Genomic DNA, 17,207 nt, shown 5'->3' on the forward strand with positions numbered 1-17,207 from the left:
GTAAGCAGGCGCCCCGTTTTGGAGCCAAAAGGAAAAGGAGAGACGTCTCCCTATCTGTGTATGTGTGAAAAGGGGGTGGGAAGTAACGCAAAAGTCAAATTAAGCAGAATAAAATGAGGCCGGCTGCAGGTGTCCACTCAGTTATCAAAGGGGAGGGGGGGGGGTTGCCTTTTTTTTTTGGGTGGGGCCGCTGCTTTAGCCTGAGCTAGGCCGAAAAGGGAGGAGGAGGAAGAGGATGGCGAGAGAAGATGTAGAAGAGAGGGGTGCTGATCCGAAAGCAATGGTGGAGGAGGAGAGAAGGGGAGGGAGGGAGGGGCTTAAAGGGTGGGCTTGTAGGCATTGTCAAGCAGCAAGTAAGAGAGAGAAGAGAGTTGCACCCAGGCAGACAGAGGGAAGAGAGTGTGTGTGCAAACTGGGATGAATAAATGCACTAGGAGGCTTTGCTGGTGATTCAGCCAGAGAGAGAGAGAGAGAGAGAGTGTGTGTGTGTGTGTGTGTGCACGAAAGTGAGTGAGAGAGGGAGAGAGAGCGGGTGTGAGAGAGAGAGAGAGGGTGAGAGAGAATAAGTGAAAGGGAAGGAAAAGGGAAGAAAGAAGCAGAGAAGAGAAGGGGAGGATACTACAACTTCAACTATGCTGTGCTGCATAAGAAGAACCAAACCGGTAAAGTGCACCGCTTTGCTTTCTCCAGCATCCTCAGCATTTTTTTCCCTCCCCACTATCGCTAAATGATTCATCTCATCTCTGAACTTTTGTCACGGGCTGCCTTACAGTCAGATTAGGGGGGCTTTTGGGGGTGGTGGTGGTGATGGTGGTGAGGTGGCGGAGATTAGAGGGAAGCATTGGGCTGATTTGCTTTGACTCTGGGCCCGGCTTGTCTTTTATAGAAATCTATCCACAAAGCCCCGACACGCCTAGTTAATGTGATTATCCTGCATGAATGGATGTTGCCACAATGTCTCTCAGACCTCACACTGCTCCGGCGAGGAGGCACAAGGGTGGAACGTGATCTTTGCCAGCTGGTTTCTTATCGATTGAACACTCGGAGGAAAAGAAAAAAAAGAAAAGAAGAAAAAGTTAAAGATTATCGAAAGCCACATTGTTGATTGGTGTAAAAGCCGAGGCGCTCCCCTAGACCTAGAATCCATCGTTTCCTAATGAGGCTTGGCATCATCTAGAACCAACCTGCTGGGATCTCTTTATTGATACCTCAAATGAGGGCTGTTAGCGTCTTTTCTAATCGGGTTATGTTGAGCGGCGGTTGGTGACAGGGAAAAGAAAAATTTCCACAGCCGGCAAGAAAATGGGTGGGGTAGGGGATTGAGTTAGCCGGCACCGTCGTGTCAGCGGCCTCGTGGGAATACAATGGGAATAAATGAGTATAAATGGATTATCACAGCCCTCCAGCTTTTTACAAGTGGATCCAGTCAGTGGATGGGGTTTGCGTGAAGAGGGTGCTTGTTTAATGAGTGTTAAAGGGGGGGCTGTGTGAATACCAGGATCCAGTCTCAGTGGTGGAGACTAATAAAAAAAAAAAAAAAAAAAGGAGAAGGAGGTTCATCACGGTCAGTCTCTATGTGATCTCAGAGAAGTTCACGCTGCTACCTCGGATGGATTGGGGGTTTTATCAGACTCATAAGACGTTGGATTTTGATGGGCCTTGATTGCTTCTTAAATGTCAGCCCACATGAGTCATATTAGCTCTGGCAAGAAGGGAGGAGAGAAAGTGATGGAGCTAAGGTTGCTCAAGGGACGGATGCATGGAGAGACAGACGCAGGCAGGGTGGCAGCACGGTCGCGCACATGGAGGTGATCTGGGGTGACGGTGGGTGAGGAAAGGCAAGAGGGTGATTCGTAAAGGGGGGGGGGGCAAGCTGGAAAGTAGGGAGAGGCAGAGGTGCTGCAAAGTTGATTGAAAAAAAAGGGGGGAACGGAGAGGGGGAGGGAAAAAAAAGTGTTGGCTGCAGTCGGTAGGAGATAATAGGTGGAGCAGGTGAGTAAGATCAAGGTGGGGGAGGAAGCGTGATGGAATAAAAAAGCCGGCATGCACGCTGCACGCTGCAGCCATGTGGGTGAGGCTGCACGCCTCATCGCCGGGGCACCCAGCACTTATCCTCATTTTCCCGCTTCTAAGAGTAAATGAATCTAGTCCTCATGGATGGATGGGCAAAGAGCATGTTTTTTTTCCCCTGCTCTTTTGCACGACCATGCTGGACTCCTGGTCTTCATGGAGCGCTAAGTGCTGCTGCAACACTTTTTCAGTGTGCGGGAGTGGCTGCTATCACCTACTTCAGAAGTCCCCCCGCTGCCCCCCAAATTACGGCTGCATCTTTGTTAGCGTCTGCCTTCCGCTTTGCTCCTCTCATGGCAGTCCTCTCTAAATTGAAAGTTTCGACCGGCTCTTTCTCGCACACACCTAGCCGAAGCTCGTATTTCTCACCTTCGCTGGCTCTACCCTAACTCCATCTGCGCTCGTTTGCCCCCAAAGCCGTCGCGTTTCCATCTCAGGCATTCATTTCAAGACCTTTTCCGTTACCTGACAAATAATTATTCCACCTTCCCTCCTGGCTGCTCATGCACTTCATGCACGAAGCACGAACCCACTGCCCCCCTTTCCACCGCCAGCCAGCCCCCACCATCTCATGTCCAGCCCTCTTCCTCCTCTTCTCCAGCACCCATCTCCATCCTTATCCTCAACCCCCCCCCCCCCTTTCCACCCCACACCCCCCGTATATGAGATCAGCGCTGATTGCAGAGCCTTTGTTCAGGCAGAGAGCCGGTGTAATTCAATTAAAGGCTGCTCCGGAGGATGTAATGAGGCTAGCATATGGCTGTTAGCGGATGCTGCAAAGCATCCCTCCCGGGGCTGTGGAGAAAAATGAAGAAGAAGAAAAAAAAAGGATAAAGAAATGTTACATCCTCACAAATTCACCATCAAGGGAGAGGCACACAGAGAGAGAGAGAGAGAGTGTGGGGATTGTGGCAGCCACCACCTGAGCTGAGGCCCCCCCCACCCCCACCCTCTTCTCTCGCCTCATCTGCAGGAGACAGCCGGCTAAAAGGGTGTGGTGCTCCGCTGTGCCCGTGTTTGCGCGCGAGACTACGAGGGAGACGAAGAGTGAGAGTGAGTGGGCGGCAGCTCGCTCGCCGAGAAGACGAGCGAAAGACAAGAGAAGGAGATCGAGGAAGAGATGCTCGGTAGCTGCAGACCGCAGCCTCTGCTCTTTGGTTGTCTGGATGCTTCTTGGAGACGAGCAGAGAGAGATATTCAAAGCCGGTGGAGTTTTTTTTTTTTTTTTTTTCAGAGAAGGGCGCTCTAGTGGGGCTGAGATAAAAGTTTGAGAAGTATGAATCGGGTGTCCTTAAGGCATTGCTGCTTTAATGCGCTTGTATTTCCTATTAATATACCCCAATGGGATTTATTAGGAATAATTCAGACGCTGCACCTGTTGGCTTTTTGGCTGAAGAGTTTCTGCAAAACAAGGCTGCGCAAAAGTGCATATGTGAATAATAATACTAAAAAGAAAAGACTCTCAACGTCTCCCCAATTGTTTAGGATGTAACACTGTCTGATATTTAGTCTCAGAAGATCTTCTGGGTTTGTCTGCACATCCCTGTGTGTGCATTAGCCTGTGCTGTTGCTCTGTGGTTGTTCAGGCAGCAGCATCCTCCCCACCCCCCTCCTGAAACATTCCCTAATGGCATTCTCAGGGAGGCAGCGAGAAGGTGGCAAATTGTTAGAGTGTGTCCCTATTGGGGGGGTGGGGTGGTGATGGCTAGTGACTAGTGGCTATGGATAAAGCCGGTAATGCCATTGGCTGCGTGGGGTGTGGTTCTCCCAGCAGCCGGTGGCCAGCCAAGGACAGAGGTGGCCTGCAGCTGCTGGGGGAGCGTTCTGATAGACATGTCCAGCCAGCAGAGGATGTCCTGAAGACATTTTACCTGCTATTTATTACCTTTGCAGACCAAACAAGACACAGGAGACGGGTTTCTCCGCTGTAGGAGGATGGGCGTCGCTGCTGGTCACCTGCATCAATCACGGTGTCCTCCGCATCACATCACATCACATCACCCTCAAGGCCTTTTAATTGCTATCATAACGGACACCGTCTGCCTTCGCACGACAAGAGTTTTCACATTTCCTGGGTCCTCGCGCTGTATCTATGGCAACCAAAGTCAACGTGCGTGAGGGGAGACTCTGTTAGTTGGTTTTTATTAAAAGGTAATTAGACCATCAGGATGATGCAAATATCCTTCCTCGTGGGAAAGGAGTTGAGGAAGAGCACGGGCGTGCGTGAAGCCTTTGTCTCAACCGAGCGCGCCGTGGTGTAGCTACCTGAGGGATGTGTCTCGGTATTTATGAATGAAAATGTGCGCCGCGAAGGGGACGGGCTGGAAGAGCTCCCGCCGGAGGGTTCCTACGTGACCGGGCCCCAATTAGCACGCTTTGGGTTTGCAATAATGTTTCTGTTGAGACAAGATGGGATTTGTACGTACACTCCAAGCCCACAGAGCAGAGCACTGAATTACAGCCCGGCGAGCTTGACGTGACGAGTCTAGCATCCGACTGAAGAACATGACAGCGCAGCACCTTTTGAAGGGTGTCGCGCAGACGCATGCTGTTGATTAAACCGATGATGTGAAGGTGATGTCGCCTCCCGCCCTCGTACGCTGATATGAGATCACTCAGCAGTCTGCCGGTATTTTATTATACGTCCACTCATCTCTAAAGTAAATGACATTGCCTGCTTTCCAGCAGTGATGTCATCTCCCCCCTCTTGCAACCCTCTTTATATTCCCAAACACCCTCATCAATCGCTTCCTCTGTCCGCCCGGCTCACTGAACGCAGCCGGTAAGTAATTTGGTTTTGGAGTTAAGTGCTCAGGTCAAGTTTTTTTTTGGCAATTGCAAACTCCCATGAGATCAGACCAATAAAAGTCAAACAAGTCTCCGGAGGTCTGCATATTACTAAGAGGAGCGGGCCGGGCGGCGCAGCTGTGTCTGTCTCCATGCCGTCCGTCCAAATGAAAGGGCTCATCCACAAGTTTATCGTAGCGCTCAATGGCCGATCGGCAAATCTTTCCAGTCCATTTTTAAGTCAGGTTCTCTTATAAAGTAACAGGCGGTTGTTATCTTCCCCCAAAGTAGATGACGGCCTTATTACTGTAAGCATAAATCCATACTGGTTAATCCCAAAGGCTAAAGCTAACGGCTAGTCCCAGAGGAGCCAACACCACATTTCTACTGTCCCAACACAGTTCAGACCTCAAACATGTTATAGAGATTTAAGCAAATGCTTTTGGTTTGAACTTTGAAACTTGGTCAAAGAGGAAATCAGGAAATGGACACTACTTTGCGTTTTAATTACGTTTTTGCTTTGAACGCTGGGAAGATTACTGGTGGCGCACCAACTCCTGCTTCCATTTCCTGTGTAAATAATTAGCGGATTACTTGAAATTAACCACCTCATGCAAATGTGACGAAGATCCACTAAAGATGCGCTCTCTAAGTACCATTCAGTTAATCCTTTGGTCTTGGCGCCTCCGTTATCTGCCGTCAGTTTCAGACCTAATTACTCTATTTGCAGGGCTGGAGTTAACTTATTGATTCTCCTCTCAGCCAGCGCTCTTTGAAAATTTCATCAGGCCAACAATAATTTAGGAGGATGGGTTGGTATGGGGCACAAGAAGGCCTGAGGCAGGATTTACTATCTGAACCCACGGGAGAAAAGGTGAAGGAGGCTGCTTATTGCACTGACACACTGACCCTGAAGAGGACATGTTGGTTTAGGCCCCCCCACCCCCACCCCCCCTTGGCTCTGACAGTAAATCACGCCGAGCTGATGTGATTCTCTGGGCAGGCAGCTTTCCAATTTAAACCTTATATCACAGACAGGCGACACTCACAGACGCAGAAGAAAGTACAATAGCAGCAGTGAAACCCCAATTTCCGCTCAATTTCGACCATCGCCCTGCCGCCTGTTGACACAGACGACCCACATAAATGCAGACACATGCCCGTTAAAAGCTCTTCCTCGCACCACGCCCTGCAGCTGCATTGCGACCCCGCCGTAGCTCTCCCCGGTTGCTCCGTCTTAATTCATACGCTCCGGCTTACCCCCCCCCACCCCTCCCCTCCAAAGGGGTCAGATGCGCTGCCAGTCAGGGTGACATGTAGTCTTTCATAGCACTGACCGGCAAACGGGGCTGTGATGAGTTAGCACTCTGGTTGTCACGGTAACCTTTGATGGTTGGGAGGGGTATGGCGGTGAATGCTGAGGAGGTCCTCCTTCAGACGGGATGCAGCGGCCTTGCACACAATAAGCTGGGGACGTTTTTTTGGAAGTATTTGGGGGGGGGAAACCACCAGCAGAAGCTGCACTCAGCACAAATGGATGCCATGGGGAGGATCCCCATTTGAATTCGGTTATTTGCTCAATGTATTTCAGCACGGTTATAAAGAGGACAACATCAGCCTCCCGCCTAGAACGAGACGTTCGCCCGTGCCTTAAAACCCAGCGTGCGTAATTCATTACGTGGAGGCAATCAAGCCCCGCAGACAAACACATCTTTCATCTTCACACTCCACAACACTAAGTCTTCTGCTGCTGTCACATGGAATGATACTACAGACCCATTCTTCCTGACGCCAGTCGCTGGCTCCTGCTAAATAATTTCAAGCTGGGAGGAAAATCTGCCCCAAACCATTTACATGCTGCTTGATTCCCCCTTCACCTCTCTATCACTTAGCATAAATAAATGATTACGGCCTGCATGCTGCTGGACAATTCTGGTATTTAATTGTGCTTATACACATTCATTTAAAATGCACGTTGTTTTTTTTTTTTTAGCTTATTGAATTTAAACTTGATTGTTTTACAGTGATTCATTTCCCTATTCATTTCGAATGTGTTGATTTGTTTTGTTTGCCACGTTGCTCATCGTTCATGCCTTTGATTTGATTTGATTTCTTTTTATTAGATTTATATGACTCATAACACAACCCACTATTTGATGGACAGCTATGGATCCTGTTGCCCAAGGTAAAATCAATGAATCCTGGTTAATGTTACACTCAGCACTGTCCTGCTCCTAACTCTTTTCCTCATCTTGTCGTATGCCTCCTGAACCTGAACGTGCCCTGACAACTTTTCCCAGCCTTCAGTTCTTTCCTCATGGTTACACATACAGCTTATACCACACAGTGCAAAAAGTCTTTAACCAACTATGCGCTTCAATTGCAAGAAACCTGACTTTCCTTCTGCTTAAGAACATTTTCGAAAAGGTCGTTAAAGTTTTGCTTTGGACATTGGCAGCTTTACCACTCATTTTCAGTAGACACCTAATACAGTTTAGCAACTTATTTTGAACTGTTATTGGGGCCTTGTTGACAGCAAAAAGCAGCTCATGAAACCCAAATGTATTTAGTATGAAACTCAGGTGAGGACATCTGCTCTTCCTTTGTATTTTATGCCAATTTAATATTTTGTTCTCCACTTGTCCGGTCTTCTGATTTTGTTTAAGGTCAGACCATTTAAAGACACCCAGCACACTGTTGCATACCTGCCTTGCATTTTAACTCCATACAAAGATACCCTGAATATCATGAAGAATGCTCCACTGTTGCTTTTTACACATCTTATATAAGGCAATTTGATCACCAGCTAAGCTAGGCCTCCACAGATGTTTTATTTTTATTTTTATGTGACATGATATTCTAAAGAATGAGCACGCTTTGAGACTTCATAATTATCCCACGTACTTCCCAATTGCAAAAGGAGCTATCACAGGTGCTGCTCAAAGGTCACAGCAAATCCTATGACTCTCATGCTATGCAATGCAGATGCTCAGTGTGCACCGATGAAGATCCCCTTACTCTGGCATGCTTAACACTTGAAGTGGCTCCATCTGAGAGCAGGTCGAGTTAATTCAGCTAACATGTACTGTAGATGGCCTCCTGGGAGCAGTATTATGGTTATTCAATCCCACGTGCTTAGGTTATTATTTAGTAGAAAAAGAACCAGCTGTGATTCGGGGGTAACAGCAACGTGCCCAGCCCCGAAGCAATGCCTTACTGTGAATTTTACACCCTTAATCCCAATACTCATGCACTATAAAATAATGAAGCACAGGGAAGACAAACATGATTGATAGATGTAGCAGGACTTGATATTCCTCCAAACGTTTTCCGATACACCAACAAACATTTATGGCAAGATTAGAGAGAGAAAACAGTGTGACAGCGTCTTTAGCACTAGTTATGTAAAAAAGCCACCAGCGTCCTCTTAAAACGTTTTCACGAATTACATCCTAGAGAATCACCACAGACGATCGCTTTAGCAGATTATCATAATAATGCAAAGAAGTACAGGGTGGTTAAAGACTTTTTCCAGTTACCTTTTTCTGACTTCTAAACCTCTCAGTTTATTACATCTGGACTATGTATAACACACAATCAGAATGCTCAAGCAAGTGAATGCCAGCATGATGATCAGGGATTTTTTTTTTTATCTATACTTTACTGAGAGAACAAATCGCCTTTAAAAAAACATTTAGTCCAGACCTAGGTCGTCTCCCTTGAACCTGCGCTGTTGTTTCCAGCTGTTAACCTGCATTAATGTGTGTTGCCTCACCAGGTGGAGAAGAATGAGGATGCAGACCAGAAGATTGAACAGGATGGCACCCCTAACAAGCCTGAGGACAAGGCCCACAAGGCTGCCACCAAAATACAAGCGAGCTTCCGTGGACACATAACTCGGAAAAAGATGAAAGATGGAGAAGAAGATAAGGAAGGAGACAGTCCAGCTGCAGAGGAGGCAGCAGACGGTGAGGAGACAAAGAAGGCGGAGGGAGAAGAGGCACCTGCTAAGCAGGAGGAAAATGCAGGAGAGGCCAAGAAGGAGGGGGACGACACAAACCAGGCCAAAACCCCAGGAGCAGACAAGCCAGCTAACTCTCCTGCAGGCACAGCAACGTCCCCCGTAGCGGCGGCCCCAGCTGCCGCCTCTCCCACGGCCGCCTCTGAACCTCAGAAAGAGGAGCCGAAGGCCGAGGAGAAGCCCAAAGAGGTGGAGGCTCCGGCAGCAACAGCCAAAAGTCCCACTACAGCCACAGCCGAGGAGAAGAAGGAGGAGGAGAAGAGCGAGGAGAAGAAGGAGGAGGCCAGAAAAGCCGATGTGCCTGCTGCTGTCAGTCCGACAGCTGAAAAGGAGGAGCCTAACCAAACAAATGATAAAAAAGGTATGCCGGTCACAGCAGAGCTCCGTTTGGACAGGGACTTTCTCAAGCTGTCTAATTGGACACATTTGTGTGCGTATGTTTGCGACGGGACCCATTTCAGAGACTAAAGATACTTCCAGCAGCCACTTCCAACAATATAGAAGCAATTACCCAGTGTAAAAAATCTAATAATGAAGAGTTGGGAGGCTTTCACGTAGGCTGCTTGGCAGACACCTCAGGACATAACTGCTTGTTAAGTCTTTGGGATATAAAGATCTTTGGCAGTGCTCCACCATTCACTGTTTAACACAGAGGAGCACTCCCTGTTTAACACACGCAGCTCAATATTACATCAGACAGCCTTGTATCTCAGCACCAGCTTGATGCAAACTCCATACTTATGTGGCGACGCTCTGAGAAAAATGCAGACTTGAAGAATGATTATCACTGAGAAGAACGATGCTTTCTTGGGAGTGATTAGAGCGGTAATTAGGAAGCATAGATTACTTGTTGTGTACAGCGAGAGCGGCATGTCTGTTTAAACACTCAGGTCTTACGAGCATGTTATGCAGCTTTGTTTAAAGTTGGCCGCGATGGTACACTTTAATCCCCCCCCTGCTGTCACGGATTTCAATTGAACAACAAATGTGGATGAAGACCACGTTTTTAAGCAAACCAGAGAGCGAGTCCCAGTGAGGGAGAGGAAACAGCTCAAAGTCAGGCAGCAGACCCGGACAGCGCGCTCTTGACACGGGCTGATATTTCTGGCCCAAGGACTCTCAGTCTGGGTCAGACAGGTGGGTAGCGGAGCATGCTCAGTGTGAAGTTGGTTGGGGGTGTGAAGCGGTGAAACACACAGACACGCAGGCTCGAGAACTACACAGAAACTAGGTCACCTGTCTCTTCCCGTTGTCATAGTTACCTCCTCAAATAGGGATAGCTGGCCCTGGGTGGAGGAGAGCAGCCATACCAGGTGCTCTGATTTAAATAAATGATTAATGATCCCTTACAGGTAACGGCCGGCACTGGGGAGGCATGTCATAAACAAGCACTGCCTGACAAAAAGACTGCTAATTAACTCGCCTTAGCGAGGGGAAAAAAAAACAACAAGCTGGACTCACTGAACTGACTCAGAGTAAATTAATATTTATTACTGAATAATTTGGTTAGGTTTTCTAATGCACAAAACAGGGTTATAGGCTGAAGAAAGACCGCCAAGCGAGATCTGACCGAGTCGTGTTCTCTGTAAGACGAAGGAGGCCTGTGTCCGACACTCATTTCATTCAAAACTGACCTTTATAGCACCGTTTCTTAATGAATAATCTGAAAATCATTTAGTATTCATTACAACTAGGGGCATCATATTAAATACGTCTGAAATGACCAAACAATGGAACAGATTACTAATCAAAACTTGAAACTTGGACTGAACAATGTTTGGCTCCGAATAGTACTGTAATGACGTGAGGTCTAAGCAAGGAGTTTTTAATATCAAAATGTGACCAGATTAGGGATTGAGATTCAGTGGTGCATCAAATATAATAGCCGACAACTGAGTCATCGCAGGTTTTTATTTTAGTTTTTCCTGTGTTTGGTTTTTAATGACTTTTGATCTGAGCTAGTGACGAGTGACTATATGGAGGTAGCACTTTTTGAAAGTCACTAAGTCTGGGAAAGTTTTAGGTCAGTACCTGAAATAACATGGGGCCAGTGAAAACAGAGGAAAAAAATAAACTTACATCCTTCCATGTATTTCAAACATCACCCACAAAAGTACCTGCTATATACATTAAGATGTCATCTGTATAGTGTGTTACATTAGCTCCCTGTCTTTATGGAAAGACCCCTGATAACTGGTAATTTTTTAAATCTTGAGACAAAGAAAACAGATTGTCAGTTTTTTAGAAAACTAAGAAAAAAAAAAACAAGTGGCAACGTGGATCTTGTGCATTCAAACCCTAGTCTAGCCATTCCTGACTACTGTGTATTATCTCACATGCACAGCTGTTGCATTCCGTAGCAGTTCTCCGCTGGTTCCTACGCTGCCATGGATAATCTGGTGCCAGCGCCAGACAGCCGAGACCAAAAGCGTTGGCTCGGGAAAATCGGAAGAAATCGCATTTGTTTCACACAATTTCAGGGGCCGTGGAGGAGGATTCTGTCATGCCGGCTAACAGGCTAATTACCTCTTACCTGGAAGATCTGCTATGACTCACGCTGTCTGGAGTCACACATTAGCGCTGGCATATGATCGCCCTACTTTTCCCTGCACACACACACACACACACACATACGCTCTCACACATTTATGCACTTCATCACCCTGCTCCCCACTGCCATGATGTCATCTGCTTTTTAGATTAAAAAAGTATGAGATCATCTGGGCGTGACATCACCGCACAAAGAGCACTTCGCTAATAGGCTGCCTGGCACAATTGAATCTGGAGCAGATTTACTTATTAATATAACCTTGGCGGGTGTTTTATTTGGGGTTGTTTTAGAAATGTTACTTGCAGAACCAGTAAATAAAAAGACTATTTAGGCAGAATGTAAAATTAAAGGATCCGAACGACATCCCCCACCCCCAGCCTTTGTGCTGTATCGGATATTCTTTGTCAGCAGCAGCCACTCCTGGTTGTTGTTGTAGCGCAGTCCCCCCTGCAGGCATCAAATACAATCAGATGTGGCAGGCCAAGATGTTGCTGTTAGCATTGTCAAGTCAGTTCAAGGGCTTCATGGATCCATTAGAAGCACTCTTCTTTTTTATTATTTACACACTCAGGGGGCATTTTAGACATTAGCTTGGAATCTGCTCTTGGTAAAAAAAAACCCTGAGTTATTCTGTCCTTTTAAGTATTTTTCTACATTTTTTATAATGTTTTTAAATGGGAGAGGACATTTTTAAAAGCACCAAAAGTCGCCGCAGACATTTGCAATATTTCATTATCTCTAAAGCTCTCTACTTAGACCTTTATCAGTCCAGTCTAATGGTAGAAGGATAAAGATTCCCTTTTCTTCTCCAACTCACATTTCTATTTTCTCCTTCCTTTTTTTGTGTTACTTTTCTTCCCTTTGTCTTTCCCTGTTACCCAAACGCCCTTCTTCCCCTTACCTCCACGCAGATGCTGCAGAGGAGTCAAAAGCGGAGGAGAATGCCCACCCAGATGGGGCTGCGGAGCCCTCCGAGTCCAAGGAGGACTAAAGGCAAAGCCTTACCCATTGGAGCTCCGAATTAAGAGAAAAATGATGAATAACACAATAAGAAAAATCTAAAAAGAATGCTCTTTGCCTTCCTGACGACGAGGGCAGTCAGTTTCTATTTGTTTGTCATTTTTTGTGTGGCAATGATTTTCTCATGTTGGGGGAGTTTCCAGCGTGAAGTTTTTTGGCTCAAGCTAATAGTGTGATTCTGATGATGACGTCTGTATTAATGAGTATGAAACATGATTATTACCTTGATGATGGTAATGATGACGATGTTGCAATGGTGGAAAGCATCATTTGGACCGTCTCCACTGCTTAATAGAAGTGGTAATATAAGTGGAAAAATCACCGGATCGACTGCTTCCAACTGGATCCCTCACACATTTCAAATGCATTGCCAATGCGCCACGGCTCACTTGCATTGTAATGCACTTTTTTTACAACCCACGCTGCAAAAACAAAACTCCGTTCTGCAAAATGCATGCACAAAAAAACAAAAAACAAAAACAAAACAAGCCAGTTTTGAAATGCAAGTCCAGTTTTCAGCACTGCACATGGGCACTGAGAACACAGCAACACGTCCGATGGATACTCGAATGTATATCTAAATGTGTGAGATTTTCCAGTTGGGCAGTTTTATTGCAAATCCAAAAATGAGACAATGAATTTACTGCTCTTTCTATTCACCTTGAGTCACTCAAGCTTGGTTTACATCCCTTTTACAAACTCTATCAGCCCACTTTTACAGTAAAGGACCTGTTGCCCCTTAAATCCTATAATAAACTATAGAAATTTACTAGAGTGTTGATGTAACTGGCTCTTATATATATTGACCTGTGTTCTGCCAAGCAAGTGTGAGAACAGTAGCATGAACCATGGAACCAGATGCATGATGGGAACTCTCCCTCCGAGAGGAACTTCTTCGCAGTCACAAAAACTTAAGAGGTGTGGCGGCTTCTTTTTGATGTCTTTGGTGTTGTATGACAGTTTCTATGAATTGGGTAAAAAAAAAAAAAAAGTTACTCTCGCACTGATGTTACTGAAAAAAGAGAAAAAAAATCTGAAAGAGAAAAATCAAACATACGAAATTCTTTTCCTATGTTCCAGTGAGTACAATGTCCAGTTTCAACCTTATCAAAGAGTTCAAACTTGTGAAAAAAAAACGATGAAAAACATAAAAAATAAAAAATGGTTTCAATGTCTGTTTTCAAAATAAAGCAAATGTGCCAATTACCACCCTAAACTGTTGAGTTTGTGTAAACCTGAGTATCTGTCATCCAATGGATGGAAAGATTTAGGTGCATTTTTTTTCTCCTCTCTGCTGCTCATTCTGTGAAACAATTTAAAAGGCATTATGAAGTTATTTACTGGAACACTGAAAAAAAAGGACTTTTCATGATGATAATACAAATTATTACTAACCTTTTACCACCCCAAGGGATTTACAGATACATATAAAACATCTTATATTATTTTGACATTTTTTTCTTTATTTTTCTTCAATATAGCAGATGTGATAGATGAAACCTTAATGTTTCAGTATGCAAAGAAGCAGAAATGGGCACAATTGGGCACAACTTTGCCCACTAGATGATGCCAAAACACTTCCAACACCAGATCCTTGGTGTCTATGTGTGGAATACGCTTCAATAGGCAGCAGTTAGATGCAAATGCCACCTAGGCAGCATTAAAATAAGCAATTTGAGGCAAAATTCTAACAATACACCATAAGGCTTTTCTTTAATGAACACTGCATTGGGACACAGTTGGCAGCACTGTTACTTTGCAGCGAGAGGGTCCTGGGTTCAAATCCCAGGCTGAGGTCTTTCTGCATGGTGTTTGCATGCTCTCCATGTAGTTGCGTGGATTCTCTCCAACTTCTTCCCACAGTCCTAAAAATTGTACTGTTAGCTTAATTGGTCTCTTTAAATTGTCCTTAGGTTTGTGCGGGCACGGTTGTGTGTCTGTGTTGCCCTGTGATGGCGTGGCACCCAACCTCTTCGTCCAATGACCGGTGGAGATGGTCACCAGCGACCCGGCCCAGACAAGTGGGTACAAACAATGGATCGCTAACTCCCTGATGAAACTGATCTTCTGATAGCTGTTGGCGATATAGGATTTTTTCCCCACCTGCTCCCTGCATGCCACCTGCCTGCATCTTGTGAGCCGCTCTGCCTGGAGAGCTACGCATAGAGCAGCTGAAACACTAGCTTTTAAAATCTCTGACGTTCCTTACAAAGCTCTAAGTTTATGTAGTACATTTAGCCTGTGCACGGTTTACTGAAAATGCACTGAAATATGTTACAAGCCGAACTGTCAATGTAAACAGAGTTAAGGATTAGCTCAGCGCATGGGTTTATCACAGACTGTAGCGGTCTCGTATAGCTTCAGCAAATGATAAATCTTCCGGCTTTGTCAGAACAGTATTGTAGGTTTATCAGCATAGTTAGGCACTGTTGGAGCATCATAGTGAGGCTGAACTGGAGCTCCATTTAGGACAAAACATCTGATTGGATATCAGACAGGACAATGAATGTCACTGGTAAATTAAGCAAAAATATAATCTGACTCTAATAACCACTGTCAAGAGTTTATAAAGCACACTTGTTCAATTGCTTGACAACACAAATAACGATTCAGCCAATCACATGGCAGAACCTCAATGCATTCAAGCGTGTGGAAACGACGACTTGCTCAATGTTAAACTGAGCATCAGAAACGAGATGAGATTAGATTTAAGCAAGTTTGAAAAATACATGATGTGAGATAGATTAGTCTGGGTATTTCAGACGTTCATGCGGATATGTCGCTGAAGCTAACAGAGGATGCTCCACAAGAGATAAAATATCTTAAATCCTCACAATAAACATACTAAAATGGCTTGTTGATGTCTGAGGGCACAGGAAAAAGGGATGACTAGTTTGAGATAATATAAAGACAACAGTTGCTCAGATAACCATTGATGACAAACAATGAATGTGGAATGTGATCTCTGAATGCACAACACAGTGATCCTTGAAGCAGTTGGGCTACAGCTGCAGAAGACTGATCAGGGCAACACTCCTGTCATCCAAGAAAAGGCTACAGTTCACTCAAACTCACCTAAATTTGACAATGTCTGATTTGAAGAAGCTGCCTGGTCTGATGTGTTTACATTTCAGATGCAACTTTCAGACGGTTCAACCACAAGCAACAAACAAGAACGGATCCTTTATGTCTCGTTCAAACAGCTTGGGATAGCAGCAGGAGTGTAATGGTGTGGAGAATATTTCCTTAGTGCACATTTGGCCCCTTAGTGCTAACTCAGCATTGTTTAAATGCCACAGCCAACCTGAGCATCCAATACAGGGACATCTGGATATGGCTGAAGGGCCAATGCGGTACCGCGCACGTGACGTCACCGTCTCAAGAGCAACGCCCCTTTTGCCGCTTAGGTAGGGCATACAGGAGAGAACGCATACAGGAGAGAACGCACGGATAACAGATATGACCGACTTTACAGCCGTTAAACTTTCCCAAGACGATGTCCCAGGCACACGGTTTACTGGTCGCACTGTCGAAGAACACACCAACCTTCAGCTCAAACGATGGCTTGAGATTCGATGGCTTAAAAAGACTGGAAAACTGGCGGAGTTGATGAACGGTAAGCTTTGTTTTTTTTTCCTGCGCGGCGATCAAGGCAGCGTCGGCCGTTTTTTTTGTTGTTGTTTGCAATCACCGTCCAGGAATGGGTATATGTTTAATGTTTGTCTCATTTGAAATGTTTTTGAGTAAGCTATCCTGGTAGCAGGCTATCATGTTAGCGCCTGCTACCATGATAGCCTATATGCGATCATGGTAGCAGGCGCTACTTTATTAACATGTCGGCCACCAAAATACTCTTAGTCTTGGGTCAGGATGTTCTTCGGTTGGGCCCTTTCCTCCGACAAAATGCTTGCTACATATGTACTTGAATTTGGTAACTTTTTCCGGGTTGAACTGTTGTGTAGGCCGACCGCCCCGGTGTTCCAAGCGTACACATTTCTCCTTGGCAGTCTTGAAGAAAACATCCTTCATATGCGGCCGATCAGCGTACCTCGAGTCGCTGTTGCACGTTCCATAGCAACAATGTTTATAAACCATGGTCTTAGATTTGGAAAAAGCATTTGTTTACCGAGTAAAACCTAGGCTAACGCACGTCTCTTTTACAGCGACACAGCGGCGGACTATGCAAGCATGCCCTACTGCGTACCACGTGATGTGACGTCATCGTGACGTTGTGTTTCTAAAAATAGCTCGCGCGCGGTACCGCATTCACATCACGGAAGTGGGGTTGACAAATCTGCAGCAACTGTGTGATACCATCTCGTCAACATGGACCAAAATCTCGAAGGAATCTCAGAACCAAACAAAGTCCTCGGTGAGTTTAGGCTACATAACACTGATGGTATTATTTTACTTTTTAAAGAATTGATTTTAATGACGTTTTGGTCTAAGACTCAAGTTCTGCAGAATTGCTCATTCTCCAATAACCCAAATTGGTATTGGGGCCAAAAATCCTGAACAGGAGATTCCTGATATTAACAGAAACATCTCTCCAGAATGTCGTTTAGGCTTTAAAGATGTCTTCTGCTGAATAGTTCTCTAAAGATTAAGATCCAACTTGGTCAAATGGGAACGTATTAAGACAGTGGTGTAATAGTTATTGTCTGTCGAAGGTCTGTGGCTTCAACCTCAGGTGTGAGGACACGACTTAAAAGCTAACCGTGAGAGAACGCTTGAACATCCCATGAGAACTCTTGGTTC

The 17,207-nt window shown here is 45.5% G+C and overlaps 1 protein-coding gene across 1 annotated transcript; it reads left to right on the forward strand.

Moving 5' to 3' along the window:
- The first annotated feature begins 350 nt into the window (after positions 1 to 350).
- On the forward strand, positions 351 to 13,440 carry gap43 (growth associated protein 43). The gene is made up of 3 exons (XM_012872600.3): positions 351 to 662; positions 8,636 to 9,239; positions 12,341 to 13,440. The coding sequence occupies exons 1-3, from the start codon at positions 633 to 635 to the stop codon at positions 12,418 to 12,420; spliced, it is 714 nt and encodes a 237-aa protein (XP_012728054.2). The 5' UTR covers positions 351 to 632; the 3' UTR covers positions 12,421 to 13,440.
- The last annotated feature ends 3,767 nt before the right edge of the window (positions 13,441 to 17,207 follow it).

The sequence above is a fragment of the Fundulus heteroclitus genome, chromosome 18 (assembly GCF_011125445.2).
Source record: "Fundulus heteroclitus isolate FHET01 chromosome 18, MU-UCD_Fhet_4.1, whole genome shotgun sequence".
In the NCBI taxonomy this organism is placed as follows: Eukaryota; Metazoa; Chordata; class Actinopteri; order Cyprinodontiformes; family Fundulidae; genus Fundulus; species Fundulus heteroclitus.